Genomic DNA, 16026 nt, shown 5'->3' with positions numbered 1-16026 from the left:
ACCAAAGCAAAAAGAAACTGCGCTGATGTTACTGTACATGTTTTTATTAAGTCAACAGCCGATCACAAGGTGCACACGAGGGACGATCACTTTTACACTTCTTTTACAACGACGGCGACTGAGGTAACAGAATTACAGACAGAGGCAACACCCAAAGCATGAAGACAAGCAAACAGTAACACCCAAGAAAGTACACACACCGCCGAGCTTGGCTGCCTCTGACTCCACATACAAGCGTCACAGATCCTCAGGATGACTAAGCTGCTGATGGGAATAACGTGACTCCATCTCGCTGTGCTCCTTTCTGTTAGTCCAGGTAGTGTCTGAAGGATCCAGGCTTCCAGTGCGTCACACCTCCAAAAGAGGCGTGGCCTTTTGGCTCGTTTGCTCCCGGGTCACTTCTGCACGAGAAACAGCAAATGAATAAAACATCAGTCATTAAAACAAGTGAGACTCGTGGGAGTGATTGTTTTGGAAGGATACGACGACGCCTTACTTTAGACACATCAGTCTCTGTGCTGCCTGCCTCTGAATCAGGATCCTGTGGGACAGGAGACATTCAGATCATGTGCAAACCACGCTGCTGCTCATCAGAATCAGAATCGTGTTTATTGGCCAAGTATATGTGCAGACACATACAGGGAATTTGGTTCCGGTAGATGGCGGCTCTCAAGCACAGCAATGTAACACACACACACACACACACACACACACACACACACACACACACACACACACACGTGTCTATATATACATTACACATGCATACACAAGCTGTGTAAACCAACTATAAATAACGAATCTAAACTTGTATACATGAAGTACAGAAATCAATGAGGTGGAATGAATACTACACAATGTACATAAGGTGCAGCTGCAGTCTGGCAGTGGGAGCAGTGTGACAGGTCAACTGTTTAGGAGGGAGATGGCGAGGGGAAAGAAACTGTTCCTGTGTCGGGTGGTCCTGGTCTGCAGGCTTCTGTACCGTCTGCCAGAGGGCAGCAGATCAAAAAGTCTGTGTGCAGGGTGTGAGGGGTCTGCGATGATTTTCCCTGCCCGTTTCCTGGTTCTTGAGAGGTACAGATCCTGGATGGAGGGCAGGGGGGCGCCGATGATCCTTTCTGCTGCCCGTACAGTCCGCTGCAGTCTGCTCCTGTCCTGTTTAGTGGCTGCTCCATACCAGACTGTGATGGAGGAGCACAGGACAGACTCAATGACCAGTGTAGAACTGGATCAGCAGCTCCTGTGGGAGACTGTACTTCCACAGTTGTCTCAGGAAGTACATCCTCTGCTGGGTCTTTTTGAGGACGGAGTTGATGTTGGTCTCCCACTTCAGGTCCTGGGAGATGGTTGTACCCAGGAACTTGAAGATCTTCACAGTCGACACAGGGCTGTCTGATATGGTGAGGGGGAGCAGAGTTGAGGGATGTCTCCTGAAGTCCACTGTCATCTCTACAGTCTTAAGAGTGTTCAGCTCCAGATTGTGCTGACTGCACCAGAGTACCAGCCGCTCAACTTCCTGCCGGTATGCAGACTCATCACCATCCTGAATGAGGCCGATGACGGTGGGGTCATCTGCAAACTTTAGGAGTTTGACAGCCGAGTTCTTGGAAGTGCAGTCGTTAGTGTAGAGGGAGAACAGTAGGGGTGAGAGGACACATCCTTGAGGGACCGGGTTTCAGAGGTGATCTCCCCCAGCCTCACTTGTTGCTTTCTGTCTGTCAGGAAGCTGGTGATCCACTGACAGGTAGCTGGTGACACGCTGAGCTGGGAGAGTTTGGAGGAGAGAAGTTCAGGCACAATGGTGTTAAAAGCCGAACTAAAGTCCACAAACGGGACCCTGGCATAAGTTCCCGGGCGGTTGAGGGTCCAGCTGGTGGCCTGTAATGTCTTTCAGATGGGCTAACACCAGTCGTTCGAAGGATTTCATGACCACAGACGTCAAGGCGACAGGTCTGTAGTCATTCAGTCCTGTGATGGGGATCTGTTGAAGATGCGAGTAAAGATGGGAGCCAGCTGTTCAGCACAGGTTTTGAGGCAGGAGGGTGAGACGCCGTCTGGTCCGGGGGCTTTCCTGGGCTTCTGTTTCTGGAATAGTCGGCTCACATCCTCAGTGTGTATTCTGAGTTTCAGTGAGGAGGAAAGGGGGGTGAGAGGTGTGGTGGAGGTCGTTGAGTCTTTGTTGGGGAGGGCGGTGGTGGTCGTTGAGTCTGGATTGGGGAGGGGGAGGGTAAAGGAGGGAGAGGTGGAAGGTGTGTTGGGGGTCAATGTCTGAAGCAATGTCCCTGGGGAGGGGAGGGTGAGGCGTGGGAGTCTGTCTGTCTCAAACCTGCAGTAGAAAGTGTTTAACTCGTTGGCCAGGTCTTTGTGTGCTTCAATAGTGGGTGGGGGCGTCTGTAGCTGGTGATTTCCTGCAGGCCCCCCCACACTGACGCAGGGTCGTTGGCTGGGAGCCGTTCTTCCAGCTTCTGGGAGTAGATGCTTTTAGCTGTCTTAAATCTGCCGCGCGATTAGGCTTAAAATAAAAGAACCTGCTCTACTGCACAGACTGCCTCCTACTCACTTTGGACCGGTCTTTGCCTTGAGCCTGATTTGCATTTGCTTCGAGGGTGTAATAGACGTTCGTGTCTACACCAACCGACTCGCTGTCCTGCTGTAAAACAGAAGTGAAAGAGGAAAGCAGTCTGGGTGGGACGGACACAGATTTCATCTTCCATCAGATAAACTGGCTGCTCTGTACTAATCACAGACTCTCTCACACGTTATGGGAATGAACACAGCAATAATCTGATGGTAAGTGAAGGTTCCGGCTTCCGTGTGAAATGTATGGCTGGACGTGGTGAAGGAAAATAAGCTCCAATGACTTTCTCTGATTGGTTGAACACCTCTCTGCTGCCCTCTGCTGTTCAAAGAGAGCACAGACTCATTTTTGAAGGTCTTACCTGTACTTGTGTGTCCGTGTATTTGAATTTCATGTTCTTGTAAAATTCTCTTTTCGGTAGCAAATAGAGCAGCACCAAGTCACACACTACAGTCGCCTAAAAAGAGGAGAAAGAAACAACTGCGTCATCTCCTGTTGGATTACAACACTGTGCAAAAGTCTCGAACCACCGAATATTTTAAATCTTTGTCATTACCTACAAAGAGAACACCTCTGCAGACTCTGGACACTCACTGGAGCTACTTTTAGCTCCTCATCAGCACAGCAGGTAGCGCTGCGTGTTTGTGTGTCGCTGGCTAGAATGAAACCAGCAACCTCTCACCTGCCACACAAATGTGTAAACTACCACATTATGGAGCCTCACACACTAGCTACTCACTAGTAGGTGCAAACGACCTCTGATCTCAGCCAAGCCAAACTAACGGAGCCACTGTTAGGCTTTTACAGTGTTGGGTGGCCGATTGCTGAACCAGGTGTGCACTGGCACCTGAGGGGAAAACTGGTGGCAGCTGAGTTCAAGGAAGACAAAATAGTACGCAGATATAAAGGCCTGCTTTGTCTGCAACACCAGGAACATTGGACATGTGGTCGAACGTACAGTTTGTTTAACTGAAACAAGTCTTTATTCTTCAACACAGCCTGAACTCGTTTGTTGTCATTTCTCTTCAGGAACAGTTCTCCAGACTTTTTGAAGGACGTTCAAAGCTCTTCTTTGGATGTTGGCTGTTATTTGTCCTGTTCACTGCTTCAGTAATGTTGAGATCTGACTGATTGTGTGTTTGTGTATCCAGGTATGCCTTTGCTGCATTGTGTTTGGGATCATGGGATCATTGTCACGCTGAAGCTGTCACCAATCAGAAGCTTTCCACTCTTGCTGCACCGCGGATCAAAATCAGATTTTTGTTTTTTTCCATCAGTTTTGACACGACCTCCAACACCACGACATAACCTGCACCACATTTAACCGCGGTATGTTTGGACACAGTCCCTGGAGTTAGGTGCCTCAGTCATTCATATGTCAGTGTCCAAAGAGGCCTTCAGAAAACCTGGAGAACCACTTTAAAACTTAGAACGGAGCCTGGTTCCTAAGAGTATCAAACACGAGGGCCGACTTTTGCACAGACGTGTGGAATATGTAAGTAAATATTTCAGCTTTCAACATACCACTCCAAAAATTCCCACTCCAGAGCCGATGGCTGTGAGGGTAGGGATGATATCAAATTTCCGCGCCTGTGAAGAGCAGAGTCATATCAACTCCTTTGGTTTATTCTTCCAGTGACAAAAGCATACTTAAGATAAACGTGTTACTCACAAGTGACTGGACGATGATGTCAAACCTGATGCCAAACACTTTCAGAAGTGTTCTTTTCTGAATTTTGTCCTCCATATAATGCCTCGCAAACCTGCAGACCGACACAACCACAATATGTTAGCAGGCATATGAAATACGTTTCAAAAGCATTTGACAAACACGTCATCATCCGTGTATTTACTGAGCGAGCTGTGAAGAAACAACAAGAAAAGGCAGTTGAGACAAGTCAACACTGTTTCACTGAGCAAACATCAGAAACTTCAGCCAGTCGACTTGGCAGATTCAGCGGAGCTGAAGCAGCATTAGGAGCAAATAGCGAGTGAAGCCGATTCCATGGAAAATGAACAATAACAGTGACAGAACAACATTTCTCCATCAGCCAGCAGGTGAACAATGAATAACAGAGCAGGAGCATGCATGTGTCTGTGGTGCGCGAGGAAGCAGAAATGAACTGCAGTAGTTTCAAACACTGAGCCAATATGTGCGATGTTGTCAACAGTTTCAAAGGTTAGATGAGAAGAGCGAGTCCACGTGATCATGAAGTTAGCGAGAGCTCAGCAAATGGAAGTGTAAAGCTGATTAATTAATATATAATATTAATAATATTATTAACATGAGACCTTAAAAGTGCTGCAAGCTAAAATTATAATATATGCGCTTCAGAGGTTTTCTGGACACAAACTAACAGAAAAAGGAACAAATCTCTCGCTGAGCTGTGTTTTTCACACACCTGAAATTGTAGCCCACTGAAGAGCCTTCTTTGCTTCCATAGAGTCCATGAAAGGTGTACTCTGGTTTACAGTGTTTTACATGCACGTCAAAGTTACACGTCCAGTCGACCACGATCCCGATGGCTCCTCCCTGTCAGGACACAAACGCCGTCTTCATCACAGCAGGAGAAGAAGAGAAGCAAAACACGGAAACATGACAGGAATTTCAGAAAGAAGCAGAAATTCAAACTCACCACTTTAGCTACTGTTTGAAAGTTTAAGCCAGAAAGTTTAATAATGTCTCCCAGTTTGAATATAGGGCACAGGGGAGCGCTGAGTGGATGATACAGGCAACTGCTGATGTAGTTGGAGTCGACGTCCTCCACTAGGTTGCTCCTGAAAACGAAAAAACAGTGAAATATTTGACACTTTCTGTACTTTTACCAAAATGAGTGATTAGACTTGTGGTTTGATTTAGAAGCTGAAGATATAAGAGTTAAAAGAAGAACAGAGTTTACTGTGTAGCTCTGTTTGCTTCAAAGCTGTGTTTCATTTGGCCAAAGGTTACAGAAGAAACTGAAATGTATAAAATCATTGTGACTGTTTTTATGACATCATAGAAACGTGAACAAATATCTCAGTAAAAACTGAAGAGTATAAAAAACAAATTTGTGCCACTGACTGAAGATTTCTGGCCACAACTGTTTTATAGAGTTACAATAGTCATGCCAGAGCAGGACACACTCATCACACTCATCACATCTTCTGAGGTAAATGTGTCTCCGTCACCTCGAGACGCCGAATGCGGGGAACGTGACGGAGTTTTTGATGAACAGAGTGTAGTTCTCTGCAGACAACAACAGCGGAGGACTGAAACGGAAACAAGATCAGATTTCAAATGAGCATGTTTGCTTCCACAGATGATTGTGTAATCGCACAATCGTGAATAATTCAGTTTGTCTGCGTACTCTGGTACGTCGCGGTCGTCCTCCACTGGACACCAGGCCAGCACTTCACAGGTCTTAGTCCTGTTCACGCAGACTCCGGTCATTTCTCCTTGATACAGAAACAAAGAGTTAGAGTCGATTACTCAACAGTGAAACAGGCAGCAGCGTGGGCGTTGGCAGCAGTTTCAAACACTTTCTTGCCTCCACTTTTATCTTGAATTAGCATCAACAGCAGCGTATAAAAGCAAAGCAAACGCTGAACCAGCTCTTTCTTTTAGCCTTAATCCCAATGTTATCGCCTCCCTGTGCGCGTACAGCTTCGCTGCTATCGGTCTCTCATCGTGCGTGTGATGAGCTTGCAGACAGTCTCCAGCAGGCGCCCACTCGGCTTCGGCCCTCTGACCTTTGTGTTTGGCTGCAGGACAGTCCCGCGTTTACTTGTTTTTAAGCGTGGAGGCTGAGCGCCTGCATGTGACTGGTGTGAGCCAGACAGATCTAAAGCTTCGGTCTGATTGAGGGCGACGTGGAAAGGCTCTGAACTGAACTCTGGGACGGATGAAGGACAATAAGTTTATATAACTGTTCTTAGAACCAGCCACACATTTGGACACATTAGAGCTCATGTGGCTGTGTCTTTGTGTGCTTGCAGTTTATATTAGCTGGCATGCATGCAGTTGAGCGTGCTTATATATACATGCATGTATGTCTGTTTGCTTAAGGCAGAGTTTCAGCTGCTTACTTTAGCGGACAACAAGCCGTACTACAAACACACACCAAATGTTTGGTTGCTAAGGCCTGGTTTGTTGAGATGAATCTGTTTTTTCTTCTCAGCGCCGGACGAATGCAATTCATGAATTCTGTGTAAATGTTTACCTCAGCAGCCGTGACTCATATATGCTGTTTTTATATAGATGCTGTTGCGTGAGCCTGTCCTGTCACAGCTACGGCCCACTTTGCAAATACACTGCTGCTCCATCACCTGACACCATCCCCGACCTCGCTCAATAAATGGCTTCAGTGAGTTTCAGAAGGCTTCTCAGCTCCGGCGAAGCAAAATTACATAACAAGAAGCACAAAATCTGGACTGGTGTGAGTTGGCAACAGACTCAGTGAGGACCGCTGAGGTCACACTCTCAGCCTGTCAGGATTTACCGTTTCCCGTACGTTTGAAACTCCCTCCTTCACAGTCGGCGTCTGTATTGCAGTTGTGTTTGCCCGGGAGCTGTTATAAAGAAGACACTGGGGTCAGTCTGTGTACACAAGTACAAAAGAAGGACATGAAGAAGAAGACAGGAAAACACCCTGGGAGTGTGAAAGAAACGTCTTGTTTTTATAGTCTTACATGTATGGATCCCACACACACTGCTCTTTGGGCCATTAGGCTTTAAAAGAGCCCTTTTCTGCTATACAACTTTCGGACAATTACCCAATTACAGAAATAGTCTTGGAATGAGATACAATTTCCGCTCGTTTTACTAAATATGGAAGCGCAGGAGGAAAGGAAGGAAGCAGGAAGAGGGAGGAATGAGAGAGAGAACCAGTGCTTTTTCACCTACCTCTGGACAGGTTCCCATTGACTGACCCTCAGTCATGATATAGTTTGTCATCACTACAAATGATGAGTCTCCCTGAAGTTTTAAAAGAGAAGAAGCAATGTGTTTAAAAGCAGTGAGCACAGACCTTAAAGCAAACTTCTGCGAGCCATGGCTCGTTGTATTTCACAGGAACTGGAGCAGAAGAGCTGAAATAGTTGCAGAGCAACAGAAATCCCCTCACAGGAAGAAGGTTGGGGTGGATGGATGGGTCAACACGGCGTTCGACGGTCAGGATCATTGCACAATCTCAACTGTGAGACTATTTACAAGGCCGTGATCATATTTACAGTACAGTGATAAACGATATGATTGGACCGGTTCGTATATAACACCTTTCTACTCTAACACTTTTTACAGTGCGCCTCATTCACCTTCGGTCCAGCACCGACCCTCCTGGAGGTGACGTGGGTTTCAGCATCGTACCCACGGATGCTTTGACACGCAGACTCGAGCAGCAAAGGTTCGACCCCCCGAGCGTCTGCAGTCACCCTGAGCACACACGTATGTGAGAGCTGTCACGCAATTTGTGTGTTGTGTAGCGAATGTCCTGGTTCCTCTGTGTTTCCAGTTTGTGATCTAAGCCAATAGAGAACTGTAAGCATCTTTATTATACTGCGAGTTGAACTTTTGGCAGGTCAAATGCCATATCATTAGGCAGTAGGAGGGGGTAAAACTCTCTTTACTTTTGCTCAAAATCACAGTTAAATTAAAATGTTCTGTATAAGTTCATTGTGACACTGACACATTCCAGGTTGTTTTTCTTCTCTTTTGCATCTCTGGTGGCTTCCTGTGTTTCCTGTGTCTCTCGGTTTGTCTGTGGAGCCTTTCAGTGTCACTCCTTGTTGGTATTTCCTGCAAGGTTACCTACTTGTCTTGTGTGCTCGTGTGGTTTTTCTCCTTCGTGATTGCTGGCTCCGTCCTTTTTGCTTCACCTGTATCTTGTTATCCAATCAGCTGTTTTTAGTGCAGCCCTGATGCTGGGCTTCAGTTATCGCCGACACCCTTCCTCTTGTGCTTTGCCTTAAACGATTGCATTGTTTTATTCATATGTTGTTCCTGCCAATGTTTTCTTTCTTCCTTTTTCAGGCCTCTCTTTGAACCGAACGTCGACATAACAGTGAGGTCACGTGACGATTACTAAAACAATGACCACCTGACAATAAAGTGCATTTGATCAAAGTGCGTGATGGAGAAAAGTGATCTTTTCATTGTGTAACACTGAAACCACCTGTTTGCCTTGCTCTGAATTAAAGCCCACACCCACACCTCAGAGCAAACATGGCAGCCTACATTGTGTCTTCTTTTTTCTTTCCCACAGTTAACAGGACACAGCAACACTGGAGGCAAACAAAGTTATCTATTTGATCAGTGTCCCTGCTTTGCTCTCACATGCAATAAAGCTGCAGAGTCGCGTCGACAGAGGTGGATCGTCACCGGGGTGAACGTTACAAACCTCTGCTTCTTTGTCAGCCTTGAGTTTTCTAGCAAACAGCAGTGACACGTTGTCCTGCTCAGCTGATGTTTCCTCACTCTGACAGTTGATTTCATCAAATCTGCCTCTGGTGACCGACTTACATCAGGTGCCAAACAAATTACCGACCACTTAGGAGTCACGAGACGACGACATATCAAATGTTACTGGGGGCACGAAAGGTCACTGACCTGTGAAGGGAAGACATAATCAGCCACGTCCCAGACCCTCTCTCCCCCGCTGTTGTTGGTGTAGCCCACTCCTTTCATTTTGGTGAAGACGGAGCTGACGGCCGTGTCTGTGGACTGGTAACCTTTCTCATAGATGAAAACCCACCTGTGCACGAAACAGAGAGCATTCTGTTCAAAATCCCACTTCACCCCAAAGCAAGGGCTTGCACAAGGACGACACCGGCACTGCACACAGCCATCAGCACAACTACCACGACAAACGTGCCTGTAGTCATGCAACGCACTGGCTCGTGTTCTTGTCCATTCAGCACCGCAAAGACACAGCAGACGTACTGCATCTCAGCTCCAAACTATCACAGCAGCTGCTGAAAGAAAGCAAAGGTAAAAGTGTTCGTGCTGAGCATTAATAGGGGCGATCGGGGCTCAAGAGTTGGGAGTTCGCCTTGTAATCGGAAGGTTGCCGGTTCGAGCCCCGGCTCGGACAGTCTCGGTCGTTGTGTCCTTGGGCAAGACACCGTTGCCAGTGTCCGGCAGCCTCGCCTCTGTCAGTGCGCCCCAGGGTGGCTGTGGCTACAATGTAGCTGCCATCACCAGTGTGTGAATGTGTGGATGACTGGGTGTGTAAAGCGCTTTGGGGTCCTCAGGGACCAGTAAAGCGCTTTACAAATACAGACCATTTACCATTATCAGGGTCCTGATCAGTGTTGACAGGATTTCTCCAGAGTCTGTGTCACATTCAAAGGTCAGCTTTTGTGTGGATCTGCAAACACGTCAGTAACAACTAGTTAAAAGTTATTTCATCTGTTTGTTAAACCTGACTCTCAAATAGGGAATATGACATTATCATGTCCTTCACAGCTGGAGTGAGATGGACTGCATCCCAGCTGTATAGTACTATAGATGAGTCCGGTCCCCAGACCTGTTGTCAGCAGGGACTCCTTTAAGATCTCCGAGTCTTCCCACCAAAGACACATTTCCCCTTCGGTACCCGTATGGCTGCCGTATATGCAAACTGCTATTTTATTTCTTTTGTTTTAAATTTGTCAGAAGGTTTGAAAAACACTACAGTTTTTAAAAAGTTAGAATTTTTCATGGTTCGTGCTCGACGGGGTTAAAAACGTCTTTCACAGCATCAGCACATTAACACATACAGTGGGGCAAAAAAGTATTTAGTCAGCCACTGATTGTGCAAGTTCCCCCACTTAAAATGATGACAGAGGTCAGTAATTTGCACCAGAGGTACACTTCAACTGTGAGAGACAGAATGTGAAAAAAAAATCCATGAATCCACATGGTAGGATTTGTAAAGAATTTATTGGTAAATCAGGGTGGAAAATAAGTATTTGGTCACCTCAAACAAGGAAAATCTCTGGCTCTCACAGACCTGTAACGTCTTCTGTAAGAAGCTTTTCTGTCCCCCACTCGTTACCTGTATGAATGGCACCTGTTTGAACTCATCATCTGTATAAAAGACACCTGTCCACAGCCTCAAACAGTCAGACTCCAAACTCCGCCATGGCCAAGACCAAAGAGCTTTCGAAGGACACCAGGAAAAGTATTGTAGACCTGCACCAGACTGGGAAGAGTGAATCTACAATAGGCAAGCAGCTTGGTGTGAAAAAATCAACTGTGGGAGCAATCATCAGAAAATGGAAGACATACAAGACCACTGATAATCTCCCTCCATCTGGGGCTCCACGCAAGATCTCATCCCGTGGGGTCAAAATGATCATGAGAACGGTGAGCAAAGATCCCAGAACCACACGGGGGGACCTGGTGAATGACCTGCAGAGAGCTGGGACCAAAGTAACAAAGGTCACCATCAGTAACACACTACAACGGCAGGGAATCAAATCCCGCAGTGCCAGACGTGTTCCGCTGCTGAAGCCAGTGCATGTCCAGGCCCGTCTGAAGTTTGCCAGAGAGCACATGGATGATACAGCAGAGGATTGGGAGAATGTCATGTGGTCAGATGAAACCAAAGTAGAACTTTTTGGTATAAACTCAACTCGTCGTGTTTGGAGGAAGAAGAATACTGAGTTGCATCCCAAGAACACCATACCTACTGTGAAGCATGGGGGTGGAAACATCATGCTATGGGGCTGTTTTTCTGCCAAGGGGACAGGACGACTGATCCGTGTTAAGGACAGAATGAATGGGGCCATGTATCGTGAGATTTTGAGCCAAAACCTCCTTCCATCAGTGAGAACTTTGAAGATGAAACGAGGCTGGGTCTTCCAACATGACAATGATCCAAAACACACCGCCCGGGCAACAAAGGAGTGGCTCCGTAAGAAGCATTTGAAAGTCCTGGAGTGGCCTAGCCAGTCTCCAGACCTCAACCCCATAGAAAATCTGTGGCGGGAGTTGAAAGTCCGTGTTGCTCGGCGACAGCCCCAAAACATCACTGCTCTCGAGAAGATCTGCATGGAGGAATGGGCCAAAATACCAGCTACTGTGTGTGCAAACCTGGTAAAGACCTATAGTAAACGTTTGACCTCTGTTATTGCCAACAAAGGTTATGTTACAAAGTATTGAGTTGTATTTTTGTTATTGACCAAATACTTATTTTCCACCCTGATTTACCAATAAATTCTTTACAAATCCTACCATGTGGATTCATGGATTTTTTTTTTTCACATTCTGTCTCTCACAGTTGAAGTGTACCTCTGGTGCAAATTACTGACCTCTGTCATCATTTTAGGTGGGGGAACTTGCACAATCGGTGGCTGACTAAATACTTTTTTGCCCCACTGTAGTTACATTTTTGTGATGTTGTATTAGCTCTAAGTTTGTGAATGATGGTCCGGTCTTTCCACTGGCTGCGACAATACAAAAAAGCTGCAAGATCCACGGCCCACATCTCGCTGCAGGCACTTTCACTTTGTAAAGTCATTGTTAAAAACATTGAGTCCTCACAGAAACTGAGTGCTGGGTTTGTCACGGTGAAGCTGAAACTTTGCTCACATGAAAGGATTCCAGTTCAGCAAAAAGCAGCTTTACACTTGGGGTGCATCACCTTAAACTCATTTACTTCCTCTGCTTGCGTGTCTGTGTGTGCGTTTGTAGCCACGAGGTAAAGGCAACAGCTGGTGTGCACTGAGCTGATACAGTGTGTACACACACACTGTGACGCATGTGTAGAGCTATTTCATACAGGCTGTGAAAAAGCAATTAGCCCCTGGCAGGAAGCCCACAGGACAGCGTGTGGTGCAGCATATCTTCATTCGTCTGCAATGAAAGCTCCTCAGAGCGGCGAACGAGAAGAAGCATCTTTCAAACTGCAGAGTGAAGTCGTAAGCACAAAAGCAGCAACGTCTATCAGCATGGCAAATCGAATTATATAGGTTGGAGGGAGCTGGTGAAAAAATGCGGAGAAACGGGAGAAAAAACAGGGCAAATTAAAGGAATAAAGAAAGCGATGAGCGTGGAAATAATGGAAGCATCTTCCAAAATAGCAGCGTAAGAGAGATGCGTATCTGCGAGCGGCTGGGAGGAGGCTCTTTGATGTTGGGGAGAGTTTCCCACCATACTGTGCTGCTGAGATTAGTTTTTATTTAAAGACAGAATGAAAAGAAAAATAAATCAACCTTCAAGTTAAAGCCAAAAACATAAACAGAGGATTGGGATTTTTGTTTTAGCATAAAAGTTACAAAAAGAGAGTGTGGTTTTCTGGGGCTGTTCTTTATCCCCTTCTACTGCTTATTTGAGTCCAGGTCGCAGGGCACCAGCCCAAACACCCCTCTCCCACCTCCTCCTCCAACTCATCCAGGGGGACACCAAAGCATTCCCAACACACCAGAGATGTAATCTCTCCAGCATGTCCTGGGTCTACCCCAGGGGCCTCTCAAACAACCTGAACTGTGAGGGATTTATGAAGGCCACTCAAGTGTTTATTACATGTGAAGTTTGAGTATGTTCGTCTGTTTTTTCCTGTTTCATTTGATAGATGCTTCCCAGTTAATTACCCAGCAGAATGTCCTCTATGGGAGCGCCTCTGTCTCAGCATCCATGTCTGTAGTCTGTTGCCTGCCTTCGATTCTGTTTGTCCCCTGAGCTGTTGAAGGCTGTTTGCTCAGGCTGCCTCTGCTGTGAGTCTCGATTCACTGAATCCCTGCTTCAGCATCCGAGAGAGAGACGGGCGGACTTCTGCCCTGACCCGTCCGCTTCAAGTCTGAAGAGAGGAGACGGCTTTATAATTGCATCTCCCTCATGCACATCACCACGCCGCTTTAATGTGGCTGCAGGAGGCAGGTGTGTGTGTGTGTGTGTGTGTGTGTGTGTGTGTGTGTGTGTGTGTGTGTGTGTGTGTGTGTGTGTGTGTGCCATGAACTTTTTCTGATCTTGATGATTCAGATCTGAATCAGCCGTTTAAAATCACATCCCTCACTTATAAAAACCCGACTTTAAACAAGACACGATGTTAAACTTGTCTACTGCTTTTCCATTTTTGGTCACCAGCAGCAGCAGATGATAATGCGTCTGTGCTCTGTTTGGCAGTGAACTGGGCAGCAGTTGATTGTTATCTGTTTGAGCATATTTATCACACGCAGCTCCTCAGGTTCTGCTGTTTGGAGGTGCATGAAGGGAAACGTTAGAGTCACACAGCTGCATAAGCAAGTAACCGTGAGATGAAGTGAGATAAGTAAAGGAAACAGGTTCTCCCTTTTTCAGGATGAATTTCCAGCGAATAGCTCCGGCATGTCTAATCAGGTTAGGGTGGGTGGGTGGTGAGAGGCTGAGTAGACAAACAAGTATGCTGCAGGGGTTTTGTCCAAACATGAAATGAGCAGGAGCTCGGCTCTGTTGTGCCATGTTCACACCTTCTTTTCACAGTCAATCATAGTGATTCTTACAACTGTCATTTGTGCCTGTTTGCTGTGTCAACAATAACTGCAGTGACGGTATGTGTCCCTGCACAAGCCCAACATCTTCCTTTCACTTTCCCCCCACTCTATCCACACAAAGTGAACTCTGGGTCACTCGGGAGGGAAGTTCCAGACAAGATGAACTACACAAAGTGATGCAAACCCTTTCTCACCATTTCCTTACAGCTAAAAACAAAAAGAGAAAAAGGTGTGCAGGTCTTACCCGATGATGTAAACCAGAACCCCCAGCTGGATGAGCCGGCACACCACTCCCACCCTCCTGTTCCTCACCAGCACCTGGCGGGGAGTCTCATACTCAAAGAAGAAGTCGGAGAGGGCGCTGGTGATTTGGTTCTTCATCTTCTCTCACGGCTGACCCGCAGGGAAGAGGGTCTCTGTTCCTCCTCACTTGCATATAAAAACTCCCAAGAAATTCTTTTTTCCTTTGTTCTTCACTTGTGTCCTCTGCCTCCTCTCATGAATAATCTCTTATACTCTTCATGTGAAGTCCTAAAGTCTAAAGACTTCCTCCTCCCTTCCTCCTCTCTCTCTCTCTCTTGCTCTCCGTCTCTCCTCCTCCTCCTCTCTCTCTCTCTGCACTCGGTCGCTCTGTTATCAGCCTGTTGCCTTTTTGCGTAACTTGACCGTTTCCATGCATCTCCTGGCTTTTCTCAGGAGACATAATAAGCACAGAGACATCTGTCGAAATTTACTGTTAACTTGGTCTGCAAGTTTCAATAACTTAACAGTTGCCACACACAAGCACCGGATGCCCTCCTCTCTTTGAGCAATCAAACCTTATCAGCCACGCTGACACTCTCTTCCTGCGTGCTACACAGAGATAGAAGCCACAGAAGCTAAGCATAAACACGGTGCATCTTCCACAGTTCTGCATGTTTGCCCACTCTCGTCTCACCGTTTGTCAGGCAGTAAGCCTTCTTAACTTTTATCAACACCATGTGTGGGCGCACGCCGCCAAACACTTTGATTTTCTCATCCAGCTCAATAATTCAGGCCCCTTCTCTCCATTCTCATGCCGACGGCTGCTTTGCATTTTCTAATCTTCACAAAGGGAAGTCCAAATGGCCTCATGAAACTGTGAGGCTTTGAAAAATGTTGCTTCCACTTGTGAGCATTTCTTGCCTTCTCGCTCCCGATATAAATAAACGGGGGCATCTCGTCTGGAGTCAAATCCAAATCTAAATCTGGTTAAATCTAAAAGACACGAGTACATGCTGGGAATCGCCACAAAATGCCATGCATAGAATTTAGTGGGATTGCAAGGATTTGGAAGGATTTTAAGGATTTTGCAAAAAAAGGGCTGCATGACAATCAAAGTATTAAATGAAACGCTCTGTTAGCACAATTGGCACAAACTGCTGTTTTTATAGGCACACTGGTGGATAAATGACTGAGAAACAAGAGCGAGCGTCAGATCACTTTATAATTCAGGCACTTTTCCAGAGTCAAATGAATGTTTTCCCAGGGTGACATGCAGTGTGGCCCTGACTCCTGTGCTCCAGAACAACCCCGAGACTGAGGCTGAGCGTCACAATATGTGAATGAATGAACGCACCACGAACAGGAGGGGCTGGATGAGCCTCAGACTGACAGTAATTGGCAGAGACAGACTGAAGTCACGACTCGTGAATGACTGCGTAGAAAGGATTAGTGCTGACTGCATGCCTGAACTAACTATCTTCACTGAACTAGTTCCCGTTGCTGTTTTTCTTCTCCTCTGCCTCACGTACGTGCTGTTGGAGCAGTGAACTCTCATGAGAAACGTGGCCAAACCTTCAAATAATGAGACCAGTGCATGTAAAAGTAGCCCGCAGGGTTATGGCTGGTGATGGAGGACGCCGTGGCGGGCAGACTAACCGGAAGAAGCACAAAGACAGAAGCACAAATTCCACAAAATGGTAATGGGAGGGTGAACACGGGAGGAGGGGACAACACTGTGCACTGACAGGAGACACGTGAACCCACAGGTG

At 46.6% G+C, this 16026-nt stretch overlaps 1 protein-coding gene across 4 annotated transcripts; it reads right to left on the bottom strand.

Moving 5' to 3' along the window:
* Positions 1–26: 26 nt before the first annotated feature.
* Positions 27–14748, bottom strand: p2rx1 (purinergic receptor P2X, ligand-gated ion channel, 1). 4 transcript variants are annotated; one of them, XM_082549278.1, is made up of 14 exons: positions 14259–14748; positions 9168–9312; positions 7467–7538; positions 7063–7132; positions 5932–6019; positions 5753–5833; positions 5218–5359; positions 4984–5114; positions 4254–4344; positions 4106–4171; positions 2943–3038; positions 2564–2650; positions 497–541; positions 27–401 (listed from the first exon to the last, which is right to left on the bottom strand). In XM_082549278.1, exons 1-14 carry the CDS (start codon positions 14393–14395, stop codon positions 396–398), a joined length of 1257 nt encoding a protein of 418 aa, XP_082405404.1. In that variant the 5' UTR covers positions 14396–14748; the 3' UTR covers positions 27–395. The 4 variants fall into 4 exon arrangements, with proteins under 4 accessions (XP_082405404.1, XP_082405405.1, XP_082405403.1 ...); XM_082549279.1 differs by having other exon boundaries at positions 2564–2653; positions 7075–7132; XM_082549277.1 differs by having other exon boundaries at positions 2564–2653; positions 14259–14747.
* Positions 14749–16026: the final 1278 nt, after the last annotated feature.

Source organism: Aulonocara stuartgranti, assembly GCF_965226115.1.
Source record: "Aulonocara stuartgranti genome assembly, chromosome: 10".
Classification (NCBI taxonomy): domain Eukaryota; kingdom Metazoa; phylum Chordata; class Actinopteri; order Cichliformes; family Cichlidae; genus Aulonocara; species Aulonocara stuartgranti.
The sequence above is the reverse complement of the archived record's forward strand: the minus strand, read 5'-3'. Positions and strand labels throughout refer to the sequence as shown.